Here is a 16,600-nt window from a genome sequence, read left to right on the forward strand (position 1 = left end):
GTCAGTAGCACCTTTATGCTAGGAATGGTGTCATTTCTAGGGGTGGAGAGAAGATAATTTCCGGTTAGTACAAAAATAAAATTACAGTTAGAAGGATTTATACCAATCAAAAGGGAACATCGTTTAATACAGCCTATTAATGATTAATACACGTTATAAATTGTACTTTCTGTTCTTATAAACGTGTTTCTTCGCAATAAACCCAAGATTGATCGGCGTGCTATCTAATTAACTGCGCTTTTATTTTGAAATGAACGTCATTGCACGTCTGTTTGACCTTTTACTACAGGCGTGAGCTTCACTAACGTTTGCTAGCAAGTGTGTCTTGGGAAACATAACCTTAGGGGTGATAATTAGTGGTAAATGTAAATTTTGTAAAACATTATTAACAACAAGGAAATTCACCCCGTAAAACATATATTTTTTCTCATGTTGGAGTTAAAATTAGCTCCATGCAGGCTAGGATTTTTTTTTTTTTTGTTTAGTTTTTTCCTGGTTAGTAATATGACACAGCTAGAGAAACAAAGAGTCCTGTTGTGAAGCAGCCAAAAATCCTACCTGTCCCAACAGTGCTGCCTTTATCAACACGTGCAGCTGCTGAAGGCTTTTGTAGTGGCCTATAGGCAAAATACATGCAGCATATTTGTTTAGACTCTGCTGTGTTGTTTTGTGAAGCTAAACCACCCACATGAATTATATAGCTTTTTGTGCACAGAGCAGTAACATGGTGTTAATTCAGAATAGGAAGCTCTATGTAGCATGGCCTTAAAGCAGACGTACACAATTTGCATGGTTCTGTTCCTGTTATTAGTAGACAGTCGGTGGTGTTTCTTTATCTGGGGGGCTTAGGGACTTGATCTGATGATGTCATCAGTTGGTACTGATTGTCCTTTGCTTCTGATTTTCCTGCTTACCTCGAGGGTTTGATTAAAATGTAGACATTACAGCTGTGAGACAGAAACCAAGCATAAACCACGTGTAGTTTACACGGGCTATGCTTATTCATAAACCATTAAAGTCACCATGGTTACTGGCTGGCATATAGCATTTTAGCAGCTAGTTTGTTCACTACAATATGTTGTCATTCTGATTTAAAAATCGCTGGTTAACACTGAATCCTACTTAGCAGTCAGTGGCGGTGAATCTTCTTTAAAAAGAAAAAACAAAACAAAAAATAAAACCTTTTAACTTCCCAGTGAAGCCGTACGTGGGCGCTATGAAATACGAATCTCTGCAATAAGCGCAGTTGTAGCGGCGATGCAGTAGTGTATCAAAAACAACTGGGTGACCCAGTATACTGCTTGACTTACATAATCCCCTTTAGCTCTTGGAGCTCTGAGACATCTCTGAGAAAGTGCCTGTGCCACACTCTCCTCTCTGCTGTCACTGAAAGTCTTCCTGTTTCACATGGTGTCTGTTAAATACCCGTTATTTTCAGCGTTTTCCCGTCTGCAAAACAAGGTATCAGGAACAAGCTAAAAAGAAGCTACCTTCGCAAACAGTTCACCCTCATAACTCCCAAAGTGAAGTTCCTCCTGCGTTATCAGTTTCACTCGGCAGTTCACAAAAACTACATCATCTCAGTTTCTCACACTCCCTAAAGTGCCGCTTTAGCAGGGCCCTATTATCTGTGGATCTCACTGTCGGCTTCTTTGAGAGGAGCTGTCTGGTGGCAAAGAACAGTTAACTCAAAATATCAAAGGCCCTTAGACCGTATATGCACACTACCTCCTTGAATTCGGCTCAGGCTTTGGTTCATTGTTGTCACAAGTTTCTATTTTCATGTGATTGGATCTGGTTGGTCTCATTGTTTTGTAAAGCCAGCCTCCTCTTTTCCTCGAGTAGCTCTTGTGGCCTTTCGGCTGGTGAAAGATTGGTAATGTCTAAACCAGGGGGGCTCTCTTCACGCCTCACTGCTAAGAAGAAGGAGCACTTGTTTCCACCTGAGCAGTTCAGTCCCGCTGAGCACAATGCTCATTATCTCTCCCCTTAGGGGTGTATGATCTGAGGGTCAGCTGCAGAGGTCACAAGAAACCTGTTGCCGATGAAGTCCTGCAGAGTTACCTGCCAGCCAAGGATGAGTGAGACAGAAACACTGTGACTAAGTCAGGGATGTAATTTTTTTCGGTGTTGTTGTCAAATTTGATTGTAATGTAATACACAGTCACTCATTACCACAAAATCTTAATACATTGTTATACCAACAGTGGTAATAGATGAGAATAGTGAACTGTGTTTGAGTAGAGCTCGATCAGTACTGGACGTTTGGGGGGAAACTGATTTTTATATATTGACCCATATGCTTTACACTGGGGCAAAGTTAAAGCGACCTATGGTGGACACCCTGCTACTTACTTAGCCTTTTTCATGGTGATGCTATCCTGCTACATGTGCTGCACAGTCCTGAGGGCAATCCATGTTATAATATGGATACAGTTGAGATATATCTAACATGTTTTATATATAAATAACTATTGTCAGCTTGGTTTCTGTAAAGTACTGATTGTTTGGGTGATATTCATTAAATATGAATGCATTATAGGATGAATACTAAACAAATAATCAATAAACCATCATCTAGGTGCTATATTTACTCAGCCTGCAGACTTATGGAGTGCTAATGGTAAGTTCTGGTTTCATTGGTTGGTTCAGTAGAGCCCATCTCCTCCCTGGATTTCATTAATTCTTAAATAAAGTGGAATAGATGTTGGTGGTCTTTGTTCTGCGTTTTGTCACTCTAGCTTTTCTAGTAGGGCACTGATGCTGTGACTGCCAACCTTTGGCTGAGTCCATTTAAAAGAAAATTAAAGACATCTGGCCAACTGGTTCGGTCATGTTAAAAATGATGGTTTCTCTGTTAATGTGTACTATCACTTAGACTTCTCAAAGGTACCTGCACTTTCCTTAACTGCTACTCTGGCACATAGAGGTTAATAAACATTTAATAGTCAAAAATCTTCCAAGAGAAGCTTGTTTAATATTTAGCCAAAGTCCCGTGCTACTTAAATACATCTAACATTTATCAATATTTTTATTACTCCAACACTCATGAAGTCAACATGATTAGGAAATGTTTCCTGCTTATTGACTGAATTTGTGCTCCACTACAAGGTTTAATTTGGACCAAACAAAAAACACATTTCCAGCCAATGCCACTTCACTTTGAGCTTTGCTGTGGCAAATATTTTCCCTGTCCAAGGTCAAAAGAACCTTGAATGAAGCTGTAAACAGAGACAAAATCAGCAAGAGTTTGCAGGGTGTACTTTTGCACAGAGCTCAAGGCCGCTGCTTGCATGGACTACCTTCTCTTTAGAGCTGACCGGGAAGCCAACAGGACAAATGTACCTCTGATCATTAAGATTGGTGGGCACGTGCTCCTCCGTGATAAGCTGCACCATAGTCGCCACATGCTCAACCGCAATAAGCACAAGGTTACGAATGGTGCCGTCTGTTAATTGGGGTTTTTGACCACGATGCGCAAAGATGCCACACAGCCTTCCCTGGATGTGAAGCGCAGGAGCTCAAGGCTGCCGTCGGGGGGCAAGCCTTGAACGTCTGTACTCCTGCAAAATAACCAACACTAACTTGCATGCTTGACAACCTTTTACTGCCATCTTTCATTCTCCTCGTGAAAATTTAGCAGAAGGCAGCCAGTTTCCTTTTGATTTCTATGCAGCTGAGGCACACCAAGTAACCTGCTGATGACACCACCAGACATTTGGGGCATTGAGGCGTTGAGAAAGTGTAAATGAGGGAAGCAACAGCAGCTGTCAGCCTCCTTTTTTATGTCACTTTTATTTGCCAAGGTACTGTAAATGTTCGGGGCTGTTTGATCCTAACTAGAATCTGATTATACAGGCACAGTTCAGGTCAAATTCTTATAAGTAAGAAAGGCATCAGTCGAAAAAAGAATTCATCTTGGAGCTCTGAAAGGTTTGATATGACCTCGAGACTTGCATATATTATCTTTTTTCTTATTAGAGTCATAGCGACACCTTCAGATTGCTTGTTTTGTCCAAGCAACACTTTAAACTCCAAGCATCTTCAATTCAGAGTTATATACTATATATTTCTATACTACTTAATTTTAGATTGTAATGTATGTGTAAGAAGAGAAGTACAGTAGATTTATTGGGATAAATTGTTCTCCAATCATGTTTTCTCTTCTGTTTCCCTAAAGAAAAGGCCCCACGCCTGATTTCTGTCTCATTTCCACCCCTCCAGACCAAGTGCAGACACAAAAGCTGCTTGTAACCCCAAAGGTTGACTGGTGTTCAGATAGCGAGCAGTGGAGTAGTTAACATGGCGGAGCCTATTCTAGCTCTGAAAGCACAAATAATCCTTTTATCTGTGCAGTGGAGACTGTTTAGAATGTAGAAAGGAGACTGTTTTTGTCCTCCTCACACTTTGTTATGCTTACACTGATATGTCAATACATAATACATCATTTCTTTCCACTGATGCCTTCTTCAGTCCTGGGACAGGTGATAAATTAATTATAGTCTACTGCAAACAGATGAGGCACATGATGAGAAACCCTCCTCCCTTTGTGTTGCTTTCAGTTTCATCTTGCAGGACTTTTTTTTATCGGGGTCATCTATCTTGTATTCATCTATTAGCTGTATTAATTTGTGTAAATTTGCTACTGAGCAAATTATGTGTCGCAGTGATAGTTTTTTATTGAGTTTCTGGATTTTTTGGGTGGGGAGGGTTTTTTTTTTTTTCTTTTTTGCACCTTGGAGGAATATAAGTGTTTATAGGTACTTTAATATGGTTCAACTTATAAATAAGTCCAATGTCTGCAGACATGCTGGCTGTTAACCAGCTGGGTGCCATTGTTTATCATTGTGAAAGTCTGCAATTTGAGCCGTGTATTAATCTGAGTCTTAATTTAGATCAGAATGTAATGAATATTATGGTATTCTGAGCTTGTAGAGCTGTCAATACTTCAGTAGTCACATAGTAGAGACTGTAGAGATTGATTGGGAACATGCTGTGGAACAAAGGTCCCTGAACTGGATGAACTGGATGAGCTTTAACAAAGTGGTAACAAAGTGAATTCAACTCATACTCTCATGGCTACTTGAAACCGACTCCATAAGCAGAAATAGAAATATGTGCGGCCTGGTACAAAAAACACCTTTGCTTTCTGTATCTAACTCATGCTTTCATGACAGTTGTGTGTATATAGGGAGTTTATTTATTTAGTTTTTAAAACAATTCAACCATCAAATTTTTACTGAGGCTAAAAGTTTGGGCACGGCAAAAGGTAGAGGCAGACACAGCAACTGCTGCTGCTAGCAGGTTTGTGCTTCACCGCTGCTGATTCGAGACCCTGCAAAAGGGCCTCTGTGGTGGCGGTGTATTTTGGAGAATTTATCATTTAATTGCTTGGCAAATAAAATTGCCTTTGTGTGGATAACTAATAGAGTAAAATCAGTAGAACTCCAGTATTTCTAATAATGGACTGTCTGTGGATAAATTTTGCTAGCTGAGCTTGCTGTTGCTAGCAAACAGTAAAGCTCAGGGCAGGTGTGTGGTGCAGATGGAGCTCGTCTTGAAGTGACAGGAATGAAACATAGTCATTGTTGATGGTTAGTCTAGCTCACAAGCTAGCACTTTCTGAGTGATGTAAAGGGACAGTTGTATTAAACTGCACTACAAATGGTACAAAATGGTGCAGATACAGTAGTAGTGCACAATACAAGTTAACAACTTGTGTCCTTGTGCCAGCTCTCAAATGTCAGGTGATGTCAGAGGGGAATTTTAAACTTCTCTTTTTAACAAATGTCCAACTTCTGCCATAATACTAACAGTATCACTGTAATAATGAAGTATCACACAGTGCTTGTGAGTGTAAAGTTCCCCTAAACATGGCAGGGCAGGTAGAAGACGACAGGTGCACTTACAAAAATGACTTGTATTTACCTTCCCTAGGCTTAGTGTTTGTCTCCAGATTCTGTAGCCTGCACGCTGATAATAACCCGGTTTTAAAAGAAAAGCGGTTGTATTTCATACCAATAGATAGAAGAATGCTACATAATGTGTCCAACCACAGTGGAATTATTAAAGATGCATTAATTTTAATAACAAAGCCAACAGCTGAGTAATCGAGACCTTGTGGAGGCAGAGCGCTTTGGGACTTTTTGGCTACAAAATTAGAGCCTTGATTCAGCCATGGGAGTGAGACTGGTGATTAGAAGGGCTTATGCAAGTGCGAGTGAGTGGGCTGGTGGGACACACACATGCACACGGAAATGTAAAGCACGCATGCCCAAACGCATGAGTGCACATGTGATTAGGTAGCCCAGACAACCTCTGACAGTCGTTCCTTCTTCCACACCGAATGTAATTACCGCTGTGCAACCTTTTCTTTCATCGTGAAAAGCAGAAATGTCAGAGGTCTGATTTTTCTCAGGCTTTCTTCGGTGATCGCAGCTACGCCATGTTTGCCTACAACAACAGTTTATTCTCAGATTGGTCAAATGTAGTGCATTAGTGTGAGCCTCTGTCTTGTGTGTGGATATTGGCTTAAAAATTAGGCTTAAATGCCTTTTGTTGATTATTGAGTGTACCTGAGATCCAATCATGACAGTCTGGATACCGGGTTGTAGTGTTTCACTGTGATCATGATTGTTTTTGGGGTAAAAGCAGTCTGACTAAAATGAATGTTCGCTGATCATTGCGTATGGTGCGGTTAGTGCCAACCGCAGGATCCATGCCAAATGCAGATGGGCTCTAAAGTCTTTGAAATGGAAATAGTGCTGCAGAAGGCGGATGCCCTTTGTCGCTCTCCAGCTCCTTTCTCAGGTGATGGAAACTGAGTCAGAAATTAACCTCTAACCTCTTGCATATGTATATGCATGTGCATTGGTAGCGATTGCTGCGGTCCCATTGTGAAGAAGTGTTGTGTTATCATAGTGGAGATTTTTTTTTTTTTTTTTTTTTTACTCATCCAAGGTCCAGGAATTGATCAGGCTGCAGTGAAATCCTTCACATTGTCTCTCTTTCTTATGTCTTATTTCTTCTGTGTTATAGATGATCAAAAACATGTCTGATTACAGTCTAGAAATGATTACTGTCCGCCTGCACTGTGGTGGCAGCTTCACAAAAACAGCAACACAATGCTTCTATTGCACATACAAAAACCCAACCCCATAATCATAGAGCTAATAAAAAGGCAGGTTTATTAAGCTTATTTTCTTTGGAAAATAGCCTCGTCCTTGCCTCTGCTTCCTCTCGCTTTCTCCCTTTTCTCTCCTCCCTCTGTGTCTGAACCCAGTGTCCCCTCCCAGCGAGCTGTTTTCTAGCTGCTTGTCTTGTGACGTGTTGCGGAGCATCTCCAGAGAGCTGCCTGTTTATCTCTCTCCCTCCCACCAGTGTAGCAGCCGTGTGCATGCGCTGCTGTGTCTTAATTGATGAAATGTTAGAGGTCTCGTGAGATTTTTTTTTCTTTTTCTTTCTTCTTCTAGTGTGGGCGCATGCGCGTTTTTGATTGCATTTGATTGTTATTCCGCGCATGAACTTTACGCTGGCTAAAAATGTCTACTTATTGAATTAGTGTTGATCCAGCAGCTTTAGTCAGCTGAGATATATTTGCCCAGGTGAACGCATCCTCTCAGGGCTGCCATTGAGTGCATCTACCTGCTGTGCACACTGTTGTTGGCGTCAGTGATAATGAGCGAATCCTGCAACAAGACAACCGTACTGCAACATTTCGGAGAAGAATTGCACCCTGGATGGGTTACAGTTTTATTTCTGTTTATTTTTGCTCCAAGCCTTCTCTCACAGATGTCCATGTAGAGTTTACTGGTAGTAGCAAAACGCAAATGTCAAACATATCCTAACAAAATTTTTCATTTGGTCTCACTGAGACAGAAAAATAGAGAAACACCTATCGATTTGCATAGCAGTAAAGCTAAACTGGCAAACAGAAATCGACCATTTGCGAGTTTACTGAGGCGCCAAAAGTTTTTGTGTGCACTTTGTTTGCACCACCTGCTGCACCCCTTTTCCTTCTGACACTAGGTTGGTACTTGACCTTCTCGAGATGGGCAGCTTCATTGCCTTGCAGCCTTTTAGCCCTGTTTAGATTTAATGTAGAGAAATAAGTGAAAACTTGTCCGATTCTCGTCACCATGTCTACTTGCAGCAAAAGTAACCAACGACATGCATAAACACACATGAGGAGGCCTTAGGATGTGTGACTCCAGGGTTTACGGTCCTGCCGACTTATTCCTGTGGCTACTCGCAGATTGCTGCTGAGGCTGAGGAATGCTTCGTCATGGCACTCGGGCAGGGTGGCGCACGGGAAGGGGGGAGACTCAACTTAGTCTGCAAGTAGCTCCCGGCAGCAGTGGGAGACGAGAGGGAGCAGGTTGTTTTGAAGCAGGAGTTTGATGTGTTGTACGTATGATGAAAGCAGGCTGTTGTTCTGCTCGTGCTAGCAGACTTGGCGTTTTCTACAATTCATCACCACGTGTAGCCGGGGCGTCTCGTAAATGTAGTACACTCTTAGCCTCGGTACAGACTTCCATGAATATTCAAGCACATCTTTTATCAACGCTGTTTACAATCTCAGAACACAAACACTCCTTTTTGAGGAACGGGCTGTGAACTGTAGTGGTCAACAGCATATTTCTCATTCAGTCATTGCTACATTTTCTTCTCTCCTGGTTTTAAACTGGCAACCCTCCCACAATCCCACTGCTAACCTTTTGCTCAGGGCTTCCAAATACTTCCCGTGCTGATTCATCAGCCTTATCTACTATGGCTGCCTATTGGAATGCTAAGTGGCTAACTACACTGTTGTGTACATATCTAAGCCATGATCAGCTTTTGCTGTAGCTCAGTGTAAGTGTGATTGAAGGGGATCACTGATAAGCCCCTGTGAAACACATATTATATAAAGCACTACAGGAACCTGTCTCGGTTCACTGTCAGGTTCAGCGATTGAGTGTGATGTTGGTGTCTCTCTCTTCACATCAGGCTGTGCTTATCCTAGCATCTCAGTCAGGCACTGTCTCTTACACATATGAGGTTTTTGTGCTTTCATCTGTCAGATTATTGGCTGTTAGTTGCTCATACTGTTATATCTGTGTTGTGTATGGCTCACACCCTAATATCAAATCACCGTGCCTTACGTGCTCTTTTCAGATAAGTGCATTGTTTTAGTAGTGCTGTCATGCTGTCAGGGGTGGGATTTGGTTGTTTTGTGTGAGCTGGCTTCAGGCTGAGGCACTGAAGCTCGGGTCTCTTCACGATGTCATCATCTCATGAATTTTTCACAGGCGGCCTTCATGTGTAGGTGTCACATAGCAGACTTTAGTTCACAGGCAGGGACGCGAGCAAAAAGAAGCCGTGATCCGCTCCGAAACGTAAATAAAAACGGTTAAAGCAGTTATGAGTGAGATATAAGTCACATTGTGATATTTGGTGGCGCTGACTCAGCAGCTTGCATAGGTGTTGTGATACATAAGCTAGTTGGGGTTGCAGAAGTGAATGTTTTCTAAATATGAGGAAGTTTTTGTTTAGGTTTTTTACTTACCCATCAGGAGGCTGTTAATATAGCAGGTGCCTACAGTATGATTTTATTGTGGGGAGGTACTTGACTAGAATGTGTGTGTCTGTGTCTATGTGCTTGAAAGTATTAATAAATGCCCATTTTGTAGTCTTGCCAGCACTCAGAGGCTGCACTCTACCCACTCTTGCCTTTATACAGGTGTGGAGACTGCATTCACTCCAGAGCAGAGTGGAGCAATGATTAGCCAGCTTTTTACTGACCCTCTCTGCAGCTTAGAGACGGTTTTATTGGGAAGGGGGCACTTCAGTAAATGACAGCCTCAGGGTATGTGGGCTCGCCCTAAAGTATCTAGGCTAAACTTTTTATAGGACTGGCAGGGTTAGCTGGAGTGTGTGAACACAGGTGCTCAATCTAACAACTAGCGTCTCATTTTAAGAAGTAGTCCTGTGTGATTATACACCAGAGAAAGACATAGTTCTATACGTAGTTGACCCACTTGTCCTTGGATGATGAAAGAAACGTGTACTGCAGGCCTAAAAAGACTCTCTCCAAGGGGGTCAGATTGGATGTGCAGACATTATTGCTCATTTAAGTCGTAGTGTTAGGATCTGGGTCAAAGTCAGGGTAGGAGTGAAGAGACAGAAAGTTGGGGGAGCTTTCAAAGACTTTTTGTTGCTTTGTGATGTGGGCGATGGCTGATGAGCAGGATGGCTCCCTGTAATGTATCTTGTGAGTGTATGTAAGCTATAAGAGACCTATAACAGATGCATTAAGACACCTGTTATGGATTAATCGGAGCAGTTTCCTGTCCGCCAGTCATTTAGCTGTAATCCTGGCACAGCAAAATCAACCCTGTAAGTAAGAAAGAAGTTGAAACAATTGATTTTCATTGATAATGTTTCTACTAGTTCTATTTTGTGACTTTAGACAAATGAGCCAACTTTATTGGGATTTTTGTTCATTTTGAGAAATCTCTGCCTATGGGGCAGTCTGATTTTTGAAGTTTTAGTTACAAAGTTTCCAAGTTTTATCAGCTGGCCCACAAAAGCCCCTTCAGTGGACCCCTGCTCTTTTCCAAGTGTGCTCATCGGACTGAAAAGCAGTGAGCCAATTGGCTTCATCTGCATCACTGTCACCCCATGTGACAGCTGTGTGGAGGAGGTCTTACTCTCTTCTCCTGTTATTTCCTCTTTTATACCACAAACAAGTGTGCAGAAAGCTTTAGTTATGCAGCACTAACACTAAATACCTTGGTACACCTTGGTTTCTTTGTTGCTGACCTTGAAGATATCGTAAATCAAGAATGAGGCTTGGTAAATAAATCACAAAGGGTTGACTTCTATCAGCTTGTGATAGCAAACTAAAGTTTGGAGATATCCTATGTGGGAAGGCTCCTTTAGATAGTTTGGTTTATTGGACAATTACAGCCCAGTTTGATCTCTAGTGGGATAGACCATTCAAACCATTAAATAACCAGTAATCTTTTTCTTTTCTTTTTTCTTTATTTTGCTACAAAAACAAAACCCAAAACATCCTAAATATGTTTACACTGATTAAAAAATTTCCTCTGCTAAGTAAGAATATAAAGCTGTTAAGGCATACTGTTCAAACAGCTCTTTATCTTCTGTCATCATAGAAACACTAGTGTTCTTCTGCGGGGTGGGGCTGGTTTCCTTGTCGGTAAGAAGGCTGTAAAACTGGCAGGGAAACCGAAAGATCAGATAAGCACTCTCATAATAACTTTAATTTTAAATGAAGTGGAAAGTTTAAAATGATGCCCTCCTACCCTGCAGTTTTCACACTTTGCGAAGCCATCCATTGGGTCTAGATTGGACCCTTTGGCTGTTTTCTGGCCTGTGCTTTTCTTCATTTCTTCCACTACATTGAACTTTTTACTTGTGTCTTCTGGCCAAAAGTGTGCCTGTGAGTTTTCTGATTGAGACCACAGATCACACTTTGATAGCTCATTTGTGCTTCCTTGTCTTGTTTGTGACAAGTGCAGTGTTTTGGCTTTTATATAGCAACGTAATTCAGCTCAGTATCCAAGGAAGGAAACCATTACATCATGACTCAGTTAGTAAAAGTGGAGACAAATTAATAAGTGTCTAGGGTTCTGTGTGTGTTAATGCTACTCTCTCATCTTTGCCCACTTCCTGCTTTGCCTCACAACTCTGCATATGTTTTGCTTTGAAACCCACGACTGGCAAAGCGGCCATAATTTTCCATAACTTTAACATCCATCTCATGTCTGTCCAATCCTAGGAGTGTCCAGCACTGTTCCTCCTTATCATTATTACCACCAGCCACTGTTGCTATGGTTTCAGTGTTCAAATCCCGAGGTGACAGTTTCTCATCGATGCACGGAGCTAATTACTTGATGCTTACTTACACAGTCAACGTGACAGTCCCCACCCCTCCTGTCAAAATGACTGGTTTTGTACTGGCTGCTTGTTTGACTTCTCTGTGCATTTGCATAAATCTGATAGCAATCCAAGTAATTGCTTGACGTGAAGCTAATGTTGATAGTGGAATAGCCAGGGGTCAGCACGATTATAGTTTCACACATCCCATAATAGAGGCCTCTAGAGACTTATTGGAATTTTAGTGTCATGCAATACCGACAGTAAGCAGAGCAGGAGAGATGCAATTTTACACCACGTTTTCTTTCATGGTAACATGCAGTGCCTGCAGTGATGTAGCACTGATGTTTGACTGGGTCTTTTTCTATCACGTTTGCTTTTTTCCTGTTAAACTGAAGGGATAGAAATCTGAAAGATCGGACGTTAATGATTATTCACTTTGGAGACTATTTCTTAAGAGCTAATTGGTCAAGGTTTGGTCAAAATTGAAATGGTGTTCACTAAACGAGGTATCAATGCGACACACTAACTTAACTCTAACTCTAAAACTGACCCATTCAGAGTTGATATTACAGCTTCAGGGTGCCAGCGTCTCAAATGCTCGTGCACTGCAGTAGTGCTGTCGTGGAAGGAAAGCTCTGCGTTGCACAAACTTTTTTGTTTTCTGTGAAATGCTTTCCATTTTCTTCCCTCCTCCTGTTTTGCCATTTGCGAACTAAGTTCTTCTTCGTTCTTGTAAAGTCTTGGCAGGCGATATAGGCGATACTGCCACCATAGCTTCCTGTAGTGTAATGCAGTTACAAAAGCACATATGACGCGTTGAGAATTTTATTTATGGGCGTCATCGATTATGCCGACTAATTGTTTCAGCCCTAAACAATTGGTCGGCAATCGACACCTAATTCGGCACACCTTGCTAGTACCATGTTGGCCTTGAGAACTGCCTTGATCCTTTTGTGGCACAGATTCAACATGGGTGCTGGAAGAATTCCTCAGAGATTTTGGTCCATATCGACATGACAGCATCACACAGTTGTTGCAAATTTATCAGCTGCACATCTATGATGTGAATCTGCTGTTCCAGCCCATCCCAGAGGTCCTCTATTGGATTGAGATTTGGTGGCTATGGAGTGCATTGGAGTACAATGAACTCATTGCTCATGCTCAAGAAACCAGTTTGAGAATATCTGAGACTTTTGCATCTAAAACAAAGCAGCAGGAACCCTGTTTTTTGACACTGTGCGTTGGGCTACATACAGCTCCTGCACAAACACACACAGGGTGACAACAAACCAGGTGAAGATGGCTAAGTATGGAAGAATAGCTCAATCAGCCACAATGTTAAAACCCCCTTCTCACTATAGTGCGGGTCCTCCTTGGGTATACTGGAGTGGATCCTTTGGGACTGCATGGAGGCCATGGATTTGAACTCTTGGGTTTCTTTGTTGTGTCTCTTGACTCGTTCCTATGCAGTTTTATATGTGGCAGAGAAATGTTGTTCAGAGATGTGCTGATCTACAGTCTTCTGTCTGTTGTTAAGCAACATCATGATAATCACTGTAATATGATTCGTTATCTCTGAAGGCACACATGATTTCCCACTCCTATGTAACCTCGAAATTATGTAACCAATTCAGATAACATACACTAATACTTAATCTCTGTCTCGCAATTTCAGGTCAAATATCATTTGTTTACCGATTACGTTTCATATTCAGAGCATATACTAGAAATATATGTTGAAAAATGGATGCTAGGCATAAGGTGAGATAGATCCTCTGATGTCCTGTTGCTAATAAGTGAAAATATCTGCCTTAGTATCAGCTCAGCTTCTACAATCATGCTTTTTAACTGAATCAAGAGAATGGGGGAAACTGTCACAGCCTTGTTATTCATTAATTATTAAATAGATGATTTAGACATAGCAGTCACGATCCTGTTCTGTCTGCTGTAGAATAAAGACGTTAAAAGATGATCATTGCTTTGATCTTATGTCAGATTTGAATCCATGTGAACAAAAGTCCTGTGGGCCGGTTGTGACTGCATGTAAACGGATGTATAAATTAGCATCAGACAGTTCGGAAAATCGTCCTCTCCTGAGTTGCGCAGTCAAACATGGTTGAAACCAGCTTTAATTTACTTCCACAGTGTTAAGAGCTAAATATTCTCACCAAGTGGATTTCTTTGAAAGGACCCGTTAGCCTTCCAGCAGTGAAATAATTGAGCTGTCATTTCATTACTGGGGTTTTTCCCAATCATCGCTAGGCTCGTGCAATTCTGTGAGGACGATTGACACTGTGTTTTTTAAAAGCTTCCTCATTGAAGGCTCCCTTTAATGTCTAGTACCAATTGGCCTCTCTTCCGCTCTCTCTAGCTCTATTTCTGTCTCAGCTTCTCCATCTCTCTCTCTCATCCCTCCCTCTGTGTGTCTGCCTCTCTTATTTTCCTGCTCTTCTGTGTCAGTGCTCAGCAAGTTCATACAACTGCTTTCAAGCCTGGAGATCTGTGAAATAAACACAAATGTTGGCCTGGCTCACGGACACGGCGCACACTGAATAATGATTACATTTTGGGGACTGAGTGCTGCAGCTGAGGCAATACACAAACCAGTCTCCTCTCTAGTTGCCGTTAGGGACGCAAACAAGACCATCACCATGACGAAACAAGCGCATTCAGGCGGAACCCCAACCCAACAAGCTGTTCAGTGACCGCATCAACTTAAAGCATCAACTTAGATCTTTTGAATGCAGATGTGTTTGAAAATTTACTATGTTGATGCACTAAGATTGCAGATATGTTGGATGTGTGCAGCTGCATTGTAGCTTGGAGGCAGGGGGGGTCCTCACTCTGAATCAGCCTTTGGGAGGTGTGAAACTGAAACACTTTGTTGTCATTTATGAATATTTGCTAAACCATAAACATCTATTGTCCAGAATTAATTAATTTTCCTTTGGCTCCAGCTAAAACCTTATTGAAGGGTGCCAACAGTTCCTCTGGGAAGGAAATTGGTGGCTGCACATAGATGTCAGTTTGGAGGGATTATTTCTGCATAAATTGACCTGATCATTTGAAACTTTTGGCCATGCATAATATGAGCTTTCAGATATTAAAAAATATGTAAAATACTGTCCACAGATTCCTATATTTGACTTATTTAACATGTTACTTTTTTTTCTGTCTTTCAGAGGAAATCAAAGAAGAATCGGAAAAATTAAGGTAAGCAGTTGATGAATGGAGTCACACAATAAGGCAGCAAAGGTCATTTCACGGGTTTTGTCACTCCCTGCGTGTTCAGGCACTGTAAAATTCATGACTCACTTGCAAGTCTTTCTGCTGCTTTTGCCTGTGTTCAGACGCGTAAAGGGGATTAAAACTGTGTATGTGTGTGTGCTTGTGTGGGTGTTCATGTGCATGTCTCTGGTGTTTTTGTTTGTGGCTCTCTGCCTGGCTTGTTCCCAACAGTGTCTTGCCTTCTCATTAATGGATTTCTTCATGAAGCTCTGCCTAGTGTGTGTGTGTGTGTGTGTGTGTGTGTGTGTGTGTGTGTGTGTGTGTGTGTGTGTGTGTGTGTGTGTGTGTGTGTGTGTGTGTGAATGTGTGGGGTGCTCATGAATGGGCTTCGAAGTATCATGGGCTTTGGAATGAAATGTAGCATGAATGCCACCTCGCCTCTTCCCCATCCTTTCTTCCTCACGCCAGCTCATTTTTATTTCCCACTTACATTTCTGTCCCTCATCATTTTCCCCTTCGCACACAATCCTTCCCTATTATTTCACTCACTTCTCTCCAAATTAGATTTACCAGTGACTCAAAATTCATCTGAATTTTAAGGTTAGGGATTCTGTGCAGCCAGCACCAGGCTCACAGAAGTATTGCTGCTTGTGTTTTCACCTCAGGTGCTTTACAACTCTTTTCGGATAGATGCAATACTCTAGCTTTGCTACTTATGAATACAAACACCCTGGTTGAGCCTGCAGCCCAGTTTAAATAGGTTTTCTCTGTGCATTCATTCTGTAATGTAATTGCAATAGTAGGCATGGGCAGTGTCTAACTAAGTACATTTCAAATCACTGTTTAAAATCAAATCTTGTTACGATAGCTAAATATATGCTAAGGAAACGGGTACTAAGCATTACTGGCTAATCTAATCACTGTGATATTTAAACAAAGCAGCCACATAAAGCTCATGTTGTATGAAAACCATTAATGGTGTTTTAGGAAATTATTCCAGAATCATTTCATAATCTTAAAAAAATGCTCGTATCAGTTAACTACCACACCACGTAAAGGCCTGAAAGATCAAACATTTAAGCTCTACAAAGTGACCTGCACTCGGTACAGTTTACATGAGTTTACATGAATTAGGTTTTCTCAGTTTTCTGGGACCACTAAACATTGAAACTTTCCAATATTCTCAGGACTTGTTCTGTATCTTGGTTTCAAGTAAGTGTCTTTAAAATTGCATTCTTGCCAAAAATTACAGCGTCGATAACGCACTAATCTGCAAGACTAGATCCAGCTTTTGGTCTTCCAATAAACCCATCTGCCATACTTTGATAACATACACTGTAATTACAGCTGCTCAGCCATGGTAACCCATGCTATGAAGCTCCCAGTACACAGCTTTTGTGCTGATGTTAATGTCAGAGGAGGACTGGAGCTCTGTCGGTATAGAGTCAGCAAGGGTTGGCAACTTTTATGTGTCTCAGCACGCAGC

At 41.5% G+C, this 16,600-nt stretch overlaps 1 protein-coding gene across 2 annotated transcripts in view; it reads left to right on the forward strand.

The window, feature by feature from the left end:
• Window positions 1-16,600, forward strand: part of arfgef1 (ADP-ribosylation factor guanine nucleotide-exchange factor 1 (brefeldin A-inhibited)) — a 53,965-nt gene that overhangs the window by 980 nt on the left and 36,385 nt on the right. For both annotated transcript variants that reach the window (XM_085418657.1, XM_085418658.1), the window contains exon 2: window positions 15,069-15,099. In XM_085418657.1, coding sequence (XP_085274783.1) covers window positions 15,069-15,099 — 31 coding nt within the window. The remainder of the gene's footprint in view (window positions 1-15,068; window positions 15,100-16,600) is intronic.

Source organism: Rhamphochromis longiceps, linkage group LG9 (genome assembly GCF_057381845.1).
Source record: "Rhamphochromis longiceps isolate RC_006_pf linkage group LG9, R_longiceps_female_GT1.1, whole genome shotgun sequence".
NCBI lineage: Eukaryota > Metazoa > Chordata > Actinopteri > Cichliformes > Cichlidae > Rhamphochromis > Rhamphochromis longiceps.